The 17874-nt window shown below is 34.5% G+C and overlaps 1 protein-coding gene across 2 annotated transcripts in view; it reads right to left on the reverse strand.

Annotated features, from left to right (window-relative positions):
• Positions 1 to 17874, reverse strand: part of RXFP1 (relaxin family peptide receptor 1) — an 86264-nt gene that overhangs the window by 19234 nt on the left and 49156 nt on the right. Inside the window, exons 4-9 of one of the 2 annotated variants that reach the window (XM_074338389.2) lie at positions 17225 to 17330; positions 12062 to 12133; positions 9518 to 9589; positions 5645 to 5716; positions 5485 to 5556; positions 4829 to 4903 (exon numbers count right to left, since the gene is read on the reverse strand). In XM_074338389.2, the coding sequence (XP_074194490.1) occupies positions 4829 to 4903; positions 5485 to 5556; positions 5645 to 5716; positions 9518 to 9589; positions 12062 to 12133; positions 17225 to 17330 (469 nt within the window). The remainder of the gene's footprint in view (positions 1 to 4828; positions 4904 to 5484; positions 5557 to 5644; positions 5717 to 9517; positions 9590 to 12061; positions 12134 to 17224; positions 17331 to 17874) is intronic. The other variant, XM_074338390.2, reaches the window with a different exon arrangement.

Here is a 17874-nt window from a genome sequence, read left to right on the forward strand (position 1 = left end):
ATAAGGAAGGAAAGGAAGGGTCTGCCTTTTCCTCTGTAAGGCAATTTCCCAGAAGTTCCATACTATATTTCTTCTACATCATTGGTTAGAGATTAGTCACATGGCTATATCTAGATGCAGGGAAGTCTGGGAATATAATATTTCAGGTGGGCACATTGCTGTCCCAAATAAACCAGTTCTGTTATTGAGAAGGGATACTGCAGTTTGATATACAGCAATTAGCATTAACTCATTAATTACGTTATTTAGTTCTCCATATCCTTTTATGGTTTTACTTGATCTTTCATGAACTGGAGAGGTGGATTATCTCTTACTGCTACGTATGCCTATTTTTCTTTATTGTTTTGGTTGTTATATGAATTAATTTGGTGCATATAAACTCAAAATATAATTTTTTTATTGAAAATTGCACACTATTGCATTAAATGTCCTCCTTAGCATTAATGCAAATTGGCCAGAATTCTGTTTAGACAAAACATATGATGCCTGCTTTTTTTTTTTTTTTTTTTTGGTTTGCATTGACATGCTTACTTTTGACTACTTTTTCAGTTTTAATATTTCTCAATCACTTATTTGTAGTTGTATTTTTTTGTAAATAGTACTGAGTTAGGTTTTGCTTTGTGAGCCAATTTGAAATTTGTTTTCTTTTTAATAGGTATGTTTAACCCATCTATGTTTATTGCTATATCTAATACTGATCTTAATCTGCTATTTGAAAATATTATTATATGGTTTTATAGGTTAAAAAACATTCAACACACAGATTGGTTAAAAAATTTTTTTTCTTTTAATATTTAAAAAGATGTGTATACTCTATCAGTTACCTTAATAACTAGAACTTTACCCAGTACACTGTATTTTCTCTCTTAGGGAATAACAATACTTACTAATTTCCCATTATAAGAAATGATGAAATTAGTATAAACTGTCTTCCTTTCTGCTCTTCTACCTCTCTCCAACCATACGATTTTGATCAATTATATGCTTTTTATTAATGTTCACATTGGGAATGTCAAATATCCACATATTGGTGGATTTTTTGGTTTTAAGTGATATCTTTTGACTCCTAAGTATTTTTCTTTATAGCTTTATGCTTGTCACTTTATTCATTTTGAAACTGCTTATTCACTTAAGATTATTATGTCTTCTTACTGAATTGACCCTTTTATCATTATGTGATATTCCCTTTCTATCTCTGGTGATAGTCCTTGTTCTGAAGTCTATTTTTTCCAAAATTAACTTAACCCCGCTCCAGTTTTTTCTTTTTTTTTAATTAGTGTTGCCTGTCTTATCTTTATTTTATACTATGTAATAGCCCTGTTTTATCTGGCTGCCTTAAGTTTTCTTCTTTATCTTTGGTTTTCAGCAGTTTGACTATAATTCGTCTAGTTCATTTGTTTGCTTATTTTTTCTACTTCTGCTTGGGTGTTTTTGAGGTTCTTAGATTTATGGTTTGCTGTATTATATTAATTTTGGAAAATTCTTGGCCATTATCTCTTCAGATATTTCCTCTGTACTGTCCTCCCTCTCTTCTTTTTCTGCAACTTTATTTACACATTTGTTAAACAACTTTATATTATCCTGCAACTTTTGGATTCTCTGTTCCATCTTTACTCTCCTTCCTCTTTTTGATTAAGAATTGAAAGCTTTCTATTGACCTATCTTCAAGATCATTGATTCTTCCCTCAGCTGTGTTCAGTCTGCTGTTAAACCTGTTGAAGTAATTCTTGATTCTCGTTAATAGCTTCCCATTCTTTGCTGACGTATCCACGTGTTCATGCATATTGTCCACCTTTTCCACGATATCATTTAATTATTAATATAAGTATTTTAATTTCCCTTTTAGGTGGTTTTAACATCTGAGTTATCTCTGGGTCTGGTTCTGCTGATTGCTTTATAATTTGACAGTGGATTTGTTTTCTTGTTCTTTTAGGCAGGAGGCTTTCTCAGCATTGCTGTTCCCCCTGCCCAAGAAGCCCCATCCCAGGTGAGCACTACCCACTGCTCTGTAGCAGTGCAATCCTGGGCTGGACAGGTTTTTCCGCCCCTTCCCCTGGAGCAGAGTGCTTTTGCTTCCACCTCTCCTTTAGAAGCAGCGGATCTATGCCTGTCCCTGGCTGTGGGAGATTTTCGGTTCCTCTCCCAGTGGCTTAAAACTTTTGCTTTGTAAAAGGGAAGTCTAGAGAAGAAGGTGGGGCTTTGTACCTGTGCTCCACCAAGGAGGACTCTCTTTTGTTTTCCTTACTTGCTCCTAATTTTTCTTGTGAGCTGGTGGAGATGAGTGGAAAACAGACTGTTGGGAAGAGCTGACTCCTCTGAGTGTTGGGTTCCCAGTTATTCTAAAATATTATAGTAACCCACATTTAACCTTTTTAAGTTCATTAAAATTTTAGCAGTTTTCTTTGCACCTGCTCTATCACAGCCAAGTCTTTAACCTGTGCTCTGCCAAAGGTGAGATAGTGTATGTATTCCATCTTTCCTGGTCACTTTTTAGAACTCTGATAGGCTTGAGAAAATTATGATTTTTCTAGGTTACAAAGTTCTTTCTCACCGGTAGAGAGGGAGCAATATTGTCTTGTGGCTTTCTGTAGTCTAAGCACAATATTGTTGGAATGGAATATATATATATATATATATATATATATATATATATATATATATGTATATGTATATATATACACATACATACATATATATATACATACACACAGAAGATAGGTATATATCCTCTGTGACTTTTTCTTTATAATTCATATTATGTTCTTGCAATTGAGCCATGTTGATTGAAGTAAGGCTAGTTCATTCATTTCCATAGCTCTGTGTGTGTATCCCATTTCATTTTTCCATCCTTTTCTATGTCTTCTAGTACTTTGCTCCATAACATATCCTCATTGTTTTCTATATTTTCAAATTCTTCTACTAGCTTCTTCTGCCCATATATATATAAACTTGCTTAGTCTCATCTCAAATTAAGCATTACTTTACTCTCGTAATATTTAGTTCACCTTTGGCTATTGCCCCATCTGTTCATATGCTTATTTATTACTTACAGTTTTTCTTTTTAAAATTTACCAACTTTTATTGAGGCATTTATAAATTTTTATTGCTTTGAAAGAACTATATTAAATGTTTTAATCTGTTGTCTGTCATATATCTTGCAAACATATTACCCTGGGCTGTCATGTCTTTTCATTTTATATGTATTTTTCCATAAATCAGAGTTAATTTTTTTTTTTTTGGCCAACACATGTATCAGACTTTGTAGTTTATACTTTGCTAAATAGAAGTCCATGTGCCATGTAAAGATATTGTAATTAGTTTTAAAAGAAATGAGTGCTTATAAAGCAAAATGTGTTATAACTAGCATTAAAATTGGGTAACAGTCCTTGTCAGGAATGCAGATGGAATGAGTTGTTTTGGGTAGATAAAATATATTTTTTTTATTATTATTTATTTATTTATTTTTATTTTTTTATTTTTTAAATTTATTGGGGTGACAATTGTTAGTAAAATTACATAGATTTCAGGTGTACTATTCTGTATTACATCATCTATAAATCCCATTGTGTGTGATAAAATTTAAAGATGGTAATTTTAGTAATGAAATTAAAAAGGTCATGTCTTAGTAATACTCGTAAATCTCAATCATTTTTAGTTTTACCTAAAATGTATATATGGCTGTCTTTTTATAAGCAAGGGAAAAGTTTATTATTATACATGCATAGTACCTCCCACACTTGTTTCAGGTCTCAATGCATGAATTTTTACTTGCTAATTTATTTATGTAAATATTAATCAATTCTGCCTTATTACTAAGTTTGGATTACTGAGCACATAATAAGTGTTAATGTATTCATGTGAACCAAAATTTAATTACAACAAAGTATATTAAACTTAATTTGCCCTGTCCTTAATGACTTTAGCTTGTCACCAGTAACCACACTGTACTGTCACAACAAAATGCCCTCTGGACTAAGTAGTGATTTGGGGATGTTTGTCTTCCCCTAAATTGTTCCAAAACTAGTATATTTTGAATTACTATATCTGCTTTTTATATCATTTCTTACTCCTGCTTTATTCAGGTTGATAGTTGTCACTTCTTACTAAAAGAAATGTTCCTTTCTAAGCACTGTGAGTTTAGAAATTAAACAAAAAAACTTTTGAGAATTTCTTACAAAATGAGAAATACGGAGTTTTCATATAATACTGCATATGCTATTTACTGATTGCACTTTTTAACAGTTATTTTGGTTATTTATTTCTTCATTTTTACTTGTATTTTTAAATAGACTGATTTACTTGGTAATTGAGTTCTGAATAGGTAGAGTGATAATTATCACCACATGCAAAACTACTGTGTAACAAATTCCATGGAACATATTCTATTATGATTAGACTTCAAAAATAAATTCTAAATATATTCTCATTATGTAAAATTTAGGAACTTCAGTCTTTTTGTACCAAATTAATAGATGACTAGATCGACAGGGGGAAGGGGGGCAGATATCATGACAACCCTTCTGTCTTCCTTTTTCTTACTTACAAGTATATATATATATATATATATATATATATATATATATATATATATATATATATAGAGAGAGAGAGAGAGAGAGAGAGAGAGAGAGAGAGATGTTTTATTGAAGTTTAGAAGAATTAGGTTAGATAATGGGGATGTTTAATAACAAAATCATGCTAAAGTAATTTGAGGAAATGTGATATGATATTAACAACTTATCATTAAAAAAACAATTTCATATCCAAATGAACTAGGCATAACTAGAAAAGATAGTTAACTTCTTTAAGAAAAGATACAGCAACTTACAGCCAATGCAGTCTTGGCATGTGCTGACAGAGGGGTTTATCAGGCAAACGGGTGAGGACGTTATTCATCAGTGCTCTGAAAAAGAAAAGAAATTTTAAAAGTTATGTTTTTCTAGTTCTTTTTTTTAAGTCAAACATGGTATTATCATTATTCTTATGAAACCTTGAAAATCTATTAAGTTAGTTGTCTTCTCTAATGTTTTTTCTGTAAGTGTTGTTATATGTAAGTGCTTGTTAGTGACAAAATTAGACAAATGATAGTTGTCACATGGAGGAAGCAGTAATATTAGTAACTGGAAAAAAGTCTGTGCCCTTCAATAGGGCGTAGTGGGGAAAAAAAGGTGATTTTTAAAATGAATGTTATTTTTCTTTACCAAAATTGATATAGGGTAGGAATGGTGTGCTTAAGATTATTTCAATAAGATATAACAGTGAGGTCGTATTCAATTTTGATGGGCTGACATTGTAGAAGACAGAAGATCTTATAAAAATTGTTAGAACTACAAAATAGCCTCATAAAATATAATTAAGAGATGGTTTTTAGTTGAAAAGCCTTTTTAGAGTTTTAACAATATCAAATTTAATGCTGCTAAAGCCGTAATTTTTATTCATGTCTTTTTTTTCAATTAAAACATTTGCTTTCATTTCAGTACTTACAAGAGAATAAGAGAATTTAGTCCATAAAACGTTAATGGGGAAATTCGACTGAGATGATTATCTTCAATTATCCTGTCAGCAGGAAAAAAAATTGATTCACTTATATATATTTTAGAACATAAAAGCTAATAGTATAAAATGCCACATAAATTAAACATACAGCCATTCTAATTTGTGGAGATCTTCAAAAACACCCGGTTTCAAGAATGTTATTCTGTTATCACTGAGATACCTGAAAAAAGAGAAATGATGACAATGAATTTGTACCTTCCTGATATTTTACCATAAGGAAAGGAAAAACAATAATCACCCTTGCTAAATTTTCTTATCTACGCTTCTCATAATGCCATTCCCCAGCCTCTGGATCTCCAAAAGTTCTTCATCATTTATATTTTTATGTCTAGCTTTTAATTCTCTCATAATCAATCAATCAATCAATTATTCATTCATCTATTTATTTGTTCATCAAATTGATTTTAGTTCCCACTCTATGGCTATGTATATTGACATTAGGTACATCATCGTTTTCTTTGAGGGGCTTTGAGTCTAGAGGGAACACAGCATGTGAACAGGTTATTATAGCATCATAGGGAAAAGAGACAAGTATAACGTATGGTTGCTCAGACACTGCAGAGGAGAAAGTACCTGGCTTTGCTTGGCTGGGGACTGCAGAGCATGGAGGAGTGAGGAAATAGGAAGTGTTTACTAAAGGAGGCACAACTGAGGAGCATCTTGGATGCAGACATATCATTCACAAAGCAAAGAATGGGTAGGAGTTATTCTAGGCAGGGGAATTGCTTATGCGAAAGCAAAAGGTATAAAGAGAGAGTGATGGGATCACCAGGTAATTCAGTGTGGCCCCACCATGAAGGGGCTGTGAGGGGAGACAAGAGAGAAACCTGGGAGGCAGGCAAGTGCCTGTGCTGGAAAAAAGGACACTGCATGCCTTGATAAAGAGTTCAACCCCGCCTTACCTACCCAACTTTATTTCTCACTCTTCTGCACAGTGAACCAACTTTCTCTTCTACTATATTGATCATCTCCTCTTGTCATATTTATTTCTATCTCAATATCTTTAGTGCAGCAATTCACTGCTCTGAATCTGCTGCCAGACAGTTTGATTCCTAGCTTTGTTAATTATTTGTAGTGTGACCATAAGCAAGCAATTAACTTCCGAAAGCCTGGGTTTCCCCAACTCTAAAATGGAGATAATTGTACCTGCTTCTTTCGGTTGTAGTAACAGTTGAGGCAATGCATGTCATAAGCACTCAGACATCATAAGCACTCAGTACATATTATTTATTATAACAATGTTTCTGTTCACGCTTCTCACTCCAATTTCTTTCCTCTTCGTTTTCCTCTCTATGATTCCTATACAAGTATTAGTTCAAATTTCACTTCCACAGACATGTGGACCACACTTACTTCTCTCTTTTCTCCACTCTGACAGATCCTAGAGTAAATTGACATCCTGTAAAATTTCTCCTGCCAGAATTCTTCCCCTCCCGCTCTCAAGGGTAACTTTTGCTTAGGGGTAGGAAGAGATGACACCCTGTAATAGAACCACTCCCTTCCCTCCCTTGCAAACCTGGAGCCCCAGCTGGCACAGGAAGAGGTGAAGAATAGCTTCACCACTTCCCTTGAATACCTCAGGGAGCTCCCTTAAAAGCCAACAGAAATCCCCCAGGAAAAGACAGTTGATCAACCCCTGCACCCTATGCCCATCTGTTTACGCCCAGCCCTCTTCAGAGCCATTCTTCACTGCTCTGGATCCCAAATGGTGACTCCTCTCAGTGAATCATAATAGCAGTTTTGGTCTGAACAACACAGGTTCAGGACTTAACTAAGTAACCTCGTTTATCAGTCTCTCTTGTTGGGTGTGTGTTGGTATTTTCCTCGCTCTAGACGACAAGCTTCTAGAGAGCGAGGGGTATGCCTTCCCCACTGGTAGCACAGTGCTCTGCCCGAAACACTGAGGTGTGAGCTGCTGGAGGACAGCACGTTTGACTTATTTTTCTGTGCCTCCCCCTAATCCATGGTGTTTAGCTGAAGACTTTGCACACTGTAAGGGCTAATGAGTATTTATTGATGAATGAGAAGCAAGTATCTAACAATTACCTATGAAAAACTGGAAGTCTGTTACATCTTTAGCACTCAAACAATATTCCAGTTCTATGAAAAAATAAAACAAAACATGGAAAGAGACGGAGGATCCTTAAATTGACTCTCCAGGTCTGTACTACCTTTCACATCCATAGAACAGTAAACAAGCAGATGCTGTGTAGGAAGTTTTGAACAGTCGTGGAGGGGCGGGTTGCATTGGAGAGAAAGCTAGTCCGGAGTCTGATGAGAATGAGTCCGATTTTGACTTTGGCTAGTTTGCTAAGATACAAAAGAGAAGGGATGGGATAGAAAGGACGAGAACATGGGTAATTTGTGTGTCTCCAGTGGCCTTCTTTCATTTTGCTAGTAAAATGATCAGGTGAACTTCTTGACTCAATCCCAGACTCTGATACTACAGGCTAGAAATCTGACGAGAATGAGTTTCTTGGCTTAGGATAGAAAGCAAGAGGGCAGAAATGGAAATACAAGGAGTTGTTTATTTATGTGAATTTTTGGTTATCTTTTCATTCAATCACTTCTTCCAGGATGTTAGGTTCAGCTGCTTGGTAAAAACTCAATGAAATGGAAATTTGAGAAAGCCTATTGAAAAAGCTTTGCTTTTAACCATGGGATGGATACCAGTTCACGTCCATTAGAATGACTGTTATAAAAACAACAACAACAAAACCCCAGAAAATAACAAGTTGATGAAGGTGTGGAGTAATTGATACCTTTGTGCGTCAAATGGTTCACATGACATTCCCACCAGTGATGCCCAAGGGTTTTGTTATGGAAAACAGTATGGGAGTTCCTCAAAAAGTCAAACATAGAATGACCTTATGACCCAGCAGTTTCACTTGGGATCTTTGGGTAAAGATCCCAAAACGTTGAAAGCAAGGACTCAAACAGATATGTGTGTACCCATGTTCACAGCAGCATTATTCACAATAGCCAAAAGGTAGAAACAACCCTAATATCTATTGATGAATGAATGGATAAACAAAATGTGGTATATACATACAATGAAATATTGTTTAGCTTTGTAAAGGGAGGAGATTCTGACACACGCCGCAAGACATTGTGCTATGTGAAATAAGCTTGACAGAAAAGAACAAATATTATGCAATTCCATCTACATGGGATACCTAGAGTAGTCAAATTCATAGAGACAGAAAGTAGAATAGTGGTTGTCAGAGGTTGGGGGCAAGGTGAGTTATTGTTTAATGGGTACTGAGTTTTAGTTGAGGAAGAGATGGAAAAGTTCTAGAAATAGATGGTGGTGATGGTTGCAAAAAAATGAGAATGTACTTAATGCCATTGAACTGTACACTTAAAATGATTAAAATGGTAAATTTTACATTATGTGTATTTAGCACAATTTTTAAAAAAGTTTTTACTCTTTTAACCATACAGTGCTTTATATATTTATATATTCACAAAAGCAGGATTAGTAGAAAAAGAATAACTGGGAAAGACTTTGGTTTTTCTCCTTCATACATGTTAATCACCACTAGGTTTTCTTATTTTGATTAAGTTCATTCAATCATCATTCCTGTCGCCATGGCTCATGCATACTGAGTTCTTACTCTGTGCCAGGCACAGTGGGCCTACTTCTTCCCATGGATTATCTCATTTGTTCCTTACAACAACACTGAGGTGGGTACTGTGATAATTTGTGTTTTACAGTAGAGGAAATCCATGCTTAGAAAGGAAAATAAATCACTCGAGTTTATACAGCTAAGTGAGTGATGACGTCGGGGCTTGGCAGCTTGTGTGACTCAGCATCCCATGCTCGCTTCTGCAGTGTGACCTATGAGCCCCCTCAGCATCTCCAAAGCATTGCTGTCGGCAGGAGGAGCTGGTGTGGAGGGGGATGGGTCGGGCTGCCAGACCACTGTGGATGGACAAAGTAATTGGCACTGGTACTTACAGTTTAGTAAGATTGTACAGTCCTCGGAAAGCATAGATGGATATGGATCTAATCTTATTGTTTTGCAGGCACCTGTGAAAATGATTATTAAAAGGAAAACATAATAAAACAGACTTCCAGTTTTACACGATGAAAAGAGTTCTGTGGCTGGATGGTGGTGATGACAATACAACAATGGATGTACTTAATGCCTCTCTGAATGTACACTTAAAAATGGTTAAGATGGAATATTTATGTCACATGTATTTTACAACAATTAACTTTTTTTATTAACAAAAGGTAAACATAATGAAATAATTTAATGAAAATCGATATCGTGTAACTTTATACAACTATTATATATAACTTTTCATATAACTTTTATGGAACTTTAGGTAACTTTTATAAAGATGAACAGGTAACAGCTAAAATTTAATAGTTGACTTTTCTATGAATTAAACTTTAATGCACAGTAAGGCACTCACTAGTAAAACAGGCCCAGCAGTCAGACTTTTTAGCATTTCCTGCTACAATTCCTCTAACTTGTTGGTGGTCAGCACAGTGCTGGCAGAAGTACAAGTATGTGACATCTTTAAGTCCCCCAAACATATTCCATGTTAATAAAAAATCTGCCAAGCAATTCGACTTTAATTTTATTAATTTGACACCCTAAGTCTTGCCCCCAAAAGTGTTTGAGGAAATTTATAAGGATTATATATGACAAAGAGTAAAATAACAAGAACCAGGACTAGAAGAGTAAAAATTCGATAACCATGTTGAGAGAAGAATGCAGGTTTGCATAGGTAAGTCAAGTCATACTAGAAGTTTGGCCCTGAGTCAGCTGGAGGTCAAAGGGAACAGACACCAGAGCACAAGTAACTGCATCATATTTCCCCAGGGAAGCATTGCACTTTTATGTGCACTGGCACCAGGGGGAGGGAAGGGCCACCAAGGGCTCCAAGCCTTGCTCTCAGTGCTGGTCACCATTGGCCTTTAGGGTGTTCTGAGTTTATATATAATTCTTTTTATACATTTGAGGAATGATAACGGAGAAGCCAATAAGAACGAACTCTCCATTAATTAGAAATTTTGACTAAAAGAGATTCCCTATTTCTCCAACATGAAAAACCTAACTTTGATTATAAAAAGTTATTAAATTATTCTGCATTTAGCAATTTCACAGAACATGCCTTGGTCCAATCACACAGTAGGTCATGTATCTTTCTCACTAATGCATAGAAAGACTTGAATATGTATTGATTTGTTTTTTAACTGTTGTAATGAGCAAGCAATAGACTGTATAGTTCCTGGAGGCTTAGCCAAGCTACACATCTAATAACCAATTAGAATTTTTTTTAATTAGGCTATTTTGATCTTTTATTACTTAGAACAAATTGGCTGTTCATGAATTACTTTAATGTTCATTGTTTAAAAAAGCTAAACTACTATGTTCTATAAACCTGAATTTTGATATTTAGATTTAAAGTCCTAACCCCTTTTAAACATGTGAACATAAGGTGGTGCTACAGATCAGAAAAATTCTTCATATTACAGAAATCTTATGATAGCATAGGAAGTATCATCTTGAAGTTTTTGTGTTGGGCCTAATTTTGAAAAGTTCTTTTCTGTTGATTGATAGATATCTAGAATAAAGTTCTAAAAAGTCATTTTTATTTTCAAATATGAAATATAGTTTTTGCAGATTATCTGGGTTTTGAAAACATTTCACTGAAGTGGATTAATTTTCTTCTTCTGATTCGGCTTTACTTTTGTTATTTTAAAGAAAAATGTACAGATATATATGTATCTATGAACCAGGTTTCTCAAGCGCAAAACTCAAATTAAAACCAATACTACTATGAGAATGAAACTAGGAATTCTGAGATGACTTCTAGATAGTGTGATTCAGGTACAAAATATTTAAACCTAACAGTTCAAGCATATGACAATAACCTAAATGTTACGTAAACATCACTTGGGCCATTATGGATTTTGAGAGTACATACATCACGCTAAACTGAAGAGAAGCTAGCATGTCAGATACGACTTAAGGCCAAAATAAAACTCAACCTGCAAGGCAGATGCAAAAATGGCATCGAATCTCCAAAAGAACATGCTCCGGGGGTTTTAAACCACAAAAACTTGCTATCTTAAGTGGAGACTGAGTTTGTAAATGTATGGAAGAAAACTCATCATTATCTAATCTTGACGGCAGATCTGGTAAAAGGCCTTCACGTCTTTCTCTAAAGCGGTTGTTAAAGTGATCCACTGTAGAACAGTGCAGAGTAAAACCTCGGGAGGCTCCTCTTGGCAGAGTACGGCAGGAGTCCCAGCACACATGCTTTAGTTTCTTTGGCTATCTAAGATTTTTCTAGAATGGCTTCTAGAACTACTCAAAAAAAAAAAAAATTACCTAGTAGTCTTCAGCTAGCAGCTAAATATTTCCCAAGAGAGGGATCAGATTTAGGCAGTGGTATAGTGTTGGTTTCCGAAGAAATGGGAAGAAACAGCTGTGCAAAAAAAATGTTAGTTAATTTTAATATCAGGAGTTAAATTTTTTCTTACAGTTTCTGTAGATCATGGTACTTCTCAAAGCCATTAGGAGGAAGTTTTCTTAGTAAGTTCCACTGAAGTGACCTGAAATAAAGGCAAATTTTGGTTCTTAAAGGTTTTTTTTCCTTTTTTTTTTTTTAAGAAACTGTAACAAATGGGTCATTATAAACTTTATTTAGTTTAGTAGCAGCTTTCAGGGAATATTTTGTTTCACGGTGTCATGGTCATATTCATAGTATCAGTTGAAATAGGTCTGTTGATTTGGTATTATTAAAGATACTTTCTTTTCTTAAACTAGGTTACAACATTGTAATTCTGACAAGAAAATTTAAAAATAGTAAAACTGGGAAAAACTTTTTAGTTATGTTCTCCTTTTCTTTTTTTTTTTTTTTGTTTCCCAACATTAGAAAGCATCTTAGTTTTGAATGACAATAAAAATAGTGTTTTCTGTTTCAAACACATTCAAGAATTTAAATAGCTTTATATTCCTCAGTATTTCATTGCTAACATTCCACTACCTTTGCTTCCTTTTGAAGTTATTTATGAAGGAAACTGTCAATTGGTACATACAATTGAACTATCTTTATTCAATAAGTGATCCCATTTTAATTTTTAATAAACGACATAGAAAGATTTTCCTTTGTGTCACAATTTGAAAAGCAGCTTAACACCGACCAGGTCCACCTCATTGTGGTTGTATTGAAACGAACTTAACTTAAAAATTTTTTTAAATAAAAGCAATGTAATATAGTAGGAACAAAATAAAACAAGCAGAAAACCCCCAAACTGTTGCAGCTGGGGTCCCTTTCACGAATTAGAAATACGCATATTCTTTCCATGTCAGTTTCTTTTTTGTTAATTGTGAAAGAATGGATTTGGACTAGATTGCCTCTCATAATATGATGCTAATATTATTACTATCATATAAGATGATGTAACAGATGCTTATTGATAAATGAGCAATAGACTGCATTGTCTGGAGGTTGACGACCGTGGGATAAACATTTGGAAATACTTGATTGATATAAAGAACTCAAGTTAAGACAGTGTAATACAATAGGCACTAACAATGTTAGATGTGAAGTTGGTTTGTACCAGTGTTGCTTAAACTTAGTAATGAATCCTTCTTAAAGAAAAACATTTCTCAGACTACCCAGAACACATTTTTGGAATCTAGTTCGAGAAACAATATTCGAGAGTCTAGAAGACCATACATTCTCAACAAGGGTGTTATAGATCAAAGGTGGTGAAAATTGGTTCTTAGAGAGTGAAAATTTTCTTTTCCAATGAATAAAGAACTGGTATATAGAAATATAATATATCTGTAGTATTAAAATTTCACAGGAAGGGACAAATAGGAAAAAATGCCTAAAAAGGCTTTGGGGGGCGGTGGGGCAATATTTGAAAGAAAAAAGTTCAGAAACACTGTTCTAGACTATACATATCCATCACTTAATGATTTTTTTTTTTTTAAATGAATGAATACCAAAAGTTGATTAACTCCATAGTAACTCTCTCTTGAAATCACTCTTAGTTGTCAGGTTGTCACCAAATGTTCCTTCCTTTCTTATATTAGCTAACTGAGAATCCTTTTTCTCCTAATAATTCTCACTTGGCTTAGATCCTCAGTTCTGCTTTATATCGTGTTTAAATATTTGTGTTGTATAAAGATAAATTGTTAAATATCTGAGTTTGATTTAAGGATATTGATGAAAGTTTAGTGTGTTCATTCTCAAAAACGGGCTCATTCATTTTCTCAATGAACATGTATGGATGCGTCCTTTTGCATTTTGGGAAGAAAAGATAATATCCCTGCTCTTAACAAGCTAATATTCTATTTGGATGACAACATATTTTATCTATAAACAGATTTTTTTCTTTGGATAATAACTTTAGTCTTATAGCCCAGGCTAAAAAACAATCAACTTGTTTTATTTTTTTATTGTATTTACTTGTAAATTCAATTTAAAAACATTGTTTAGAGCTTGTTATATGTTGTTAGGGACATTGGAGGATATATAGAAAAACCATGTTTTAAGTTCCCATGGAATTTATGGCATTTCCTTTTTTCCTGTAGAGAAGATTAGGACCCCAATCTCTATAGTACAAGGAAGAATGTTTCATATAATTAAAAGAGACATAAATGAGTTCCTATGAGAGAACCCCAGAGGACGAGGTTAATTGCACCTGAGTGGGAGGGTTACTCTACAGGGAAGGAAGGATCATTTAAGGTCTCCTAAACAACATTTCTTATTAATGGGTTTTTATTAATTGTACCTAGGATTCATAGGTTTCTTTTTCCTAAATGATGCCAAATATTTTCACAAATAGCATTATCCATAGTTTCATAATACCCCATTGAAATGGAAAGAGGTAGGTATTATTATTCTCACTTAACAGGACAAACCAAAATACTTTTTATTATAATACCATAGGTCCTTGTATTTTAAAATTTAATATCCCAAGTTTGACTCTTCACAAAGTGAGGTGTGTGAGCAACTGCTAGTTTTATTATTATTGTCAAAGCTAGCTCTAATTTTTATAAAGCTCTTATTAGATCATATAGTTTTAATGATTAAATTCTAGGACCTTAAAGTCAGCTCTCACACAAAGTTAACGTTTAGCAAGCTGGAACAATGCATAAATAACCATATTTATCTGTTTGTCTCTTTTGTTTATCAGCATTTATGTGACACATATTAAAAAAAAAACACCCGACTTCAATAAATATTACTTGCATTATTGGCTTCTTTGATACTTTACTTATTTTTGACTTAGTCCATTTCTGATATTTCCCTGATAGTTCCAACTCAAAATAAGGAATGAGCTCAGTAATACAATTTGGTATTTCTTCTTCTAATGTTTGCCGTAAAGCCTAGAGTTCCTTTTCTCTCTGGAACTGACCATAGACTGGGAGAAGGTGTGATGCTGAGTCAGTGTTCTGCAGAGAAAAGTAAGAATGGGCAACATGAATCAAGCTGCTCAACACAAAGTGCAAGAAAATGCTATTTTTCAACACAAAATAAAATAATGTGTCATAGACATAAACTGAGCTTCATTCTCACATCCCCAAAAGTCTGTTGGAAATTTCCACTGAGTGACCTCTTAACCTCAAATTGAAAAAAGCATCTAAAATTGGAGTCCTAATCTTCCCCACTTACTGTCACCAGTCTCCCCACTCCTGGATCACTCTATTACTAAGAAGAGAAACCTTGCAGTCCTCTGGGACCCCTTCTTCTCCCTCACCTTTCTGAGTCAATCATAACTGAGGATATGATCCCAGTTATTTTCCTTATATCAAGCATTCAAAAGAGGTGGCTCACATATGTGCACACATCTCTTTATGAATGTATGTATGAATGAATGTATATATGTACATATGTATGTACGTAGGTATGTATTGAGCCAGAAGAACTTAAAAAAACAACACTGAATCAGAGTGCCTTTAGGTGAGACATGTACTTTCTCGTTAGGCATTGCCTTCTCCTCCTCCATCCCTTCAGCTCTCTCCTTCCGTTCCTCTTTTACAAAGGTTGGCTGAATTGTTTAAGAATGAAATTAAATGTTATTTGTGGAAAACTGAAAAATGATATTGGTGGCATCAGGTATTTTTTTGGTTTGGGTTTTCTAGTAATTTTATCCAAGCAATGAGGGTAATTTTTTTTCTTTGAAAATAGAATGAAATCACAAATTTTTATATCCAGGAGTTCTAGTAAGAATTTAAATCATGGAAACTGTCCACAGGACCTCAGATTTGGGGGATGGAATATTATTTTTCTCTAGTAAGACTCATTACTACACAAAAGAGCTATGGTGAGTTGAGGCTAGAATACTATGCTTAGTTTAGGTGCGAATATTACCTCCTTTGGAAAAGTCTCCGTTGCTTAACGTGTCTAATGTTATCAGTTCATTATCAATTTGGATAAACTCCCCAGATTCTGTTAATTTTATCCCCATAGCTATTCCCCATCCCTTATATATGCCAAGCATATATGTGGTTTGGGTTGAAAAAGGCAGGACTTGTCAACATTTATAAATTTAAGAATTACTCCTGGGGCGGCCGGATGGCTTAGTTGGTTAGAGCATGAGCTCTGAACAACAGGGTTGCCGGTTCGATTCCCACATGGGCCAGTGAGCTGCGCCCTCCACAACTAGATTGAAGACAACGAGCTTCCGGAAGGGGCAGCCGTATGGCTCCGTTGGTTAGAGCGCAAGTTCTCAACAACAAGGTTGCCAGTTTAATTCCCACATGGGATGGTGGGCTGTGCCCCCTGCAACTAAGATTGAAAACAGTGATGGACTTGGAGTTGAGCTGCGCCCTCCACAACTAGACTGAAGGACAAGTACTTAGAGCTGATGGGCCTGGAGAAACACACTGTTCCCCATTTAAAAAAAAAAAAAAAGAATTACTTCTATTTTATCCACATATACTCAAAAGTCAGAGCCATCAAGCACTGAAACATCTGGATGAAAACAAAAAACCTCAGCAAAAATATAGGATTAAAATATCTATTCTCCACTGATTTCTTTTGAAAGTTTCAGCCAAATATGTGTTTGTGTTGCTGAAGTTTATTGAACTCAAATTAGTACTGGATCAACAAACTGCCTATTATGAGGATAACTTTTTTTTTACATATATAAGTTTGAGTTACTTAGGAAAAATCCAACATCAACATCTCTGAGTCAAATGTGATTCAGAGAGTTAGATTTTAAGTGTGAAGTTCTGGGAATATTTTATCCAATTTATTTTACTTGTTTTCTCTTTTATTCATACATGAATGGATTGAAATTTATGTGCAAAGAGCTTTTCCAGTATGTGTCAAGTGAAAACTCTATGAAAAAAGAAAGCTCTATATAACAGCTTAATTGACAGCCTTTTTTCTGTAGTAGCAAATACAACTGATGGCATATTTTGTTTAGATAAAATATGGTGATACTAACTGCTTCATAAGGTTGTTATGAAGGACTCAATAAGTTAATATATGGAATAATTTAAATAGGGGCTAGCATTTCATAAATGCAAAATAAATATCAGTAATCATCATAATTGACCATGGAACAATGACATCATCTTTGAATAAAAATGCATTATTAATAATTACAAGGCCTTAATTATGATACAAGTTTACAGGTGCTATTCTAGCCATCAGGATGAAGCCATTCTTTTCTACTTACATTACAGTCACATTTGAAGAAACTGATGGAACAGCTCGTAATTTGGTCTCATCACAGCCAAGCTCTAAGCCTCGGCAAAGACATTGCATGGGCACAGAACCGACCACTGAATAAAGAGGAGGTAGTAAGAAATGAGGACAGTCGGGGACCAGGAAGAGGAGGGTAATGAAAAGAAAGAAATGAAAAGCTATGAAAATTATTTAGCACAAAAGTATGTCATGTCTTACCTAAGCAATTTGGGCAGTGCTTTCAATTAAGGTTCCAAAGTTTGCTTGTAACATTAAAATGGTGCTAGAACATTAAGATATGAAAATATACAGATTTACCAGCCCATGCATTTTCCTTTTTTTTTAAAATAGCAGATGGTTCTTCTCCATTTTTTGCAAATGAAAGAAATCATCTGCTTTTACTCACCTTAGGAGAGAAGCCAGGTCTGCGGGGGCATGAGCGTGTGTAGTGGGCTTTGATGTCCATATTAAAGCTGCTACTTAAGAATAAAATATTTATCGATCGCATAATCAAATCTTTAATGGAGGACTAAGTCATTTTGAAATATCATGAAAGAGGAGAACTAAACACTGAACTGTAGTGTTGGTAGATATTTTTTCTGGAAAATTCAGGAGTTTTTCAAAGGATTTTTATGTGATCTT

Source organism: Rhinolophus sinicus, chromosome 15 (assembly GCF_057876585.1).
Source record: "Rhinolophus sinicus isolate RSI-liver-muscle chromosome 15, RSI-T2T, whole genome shotgun sequence".
In the NCBI taxonomy this organism is placed as follows: Eukaryota; Metazoa; Chordata; class Mammalia; order Chiroptera; family Rhinolophidae; genus Rhinolophus; species Rhinolophus sinicus.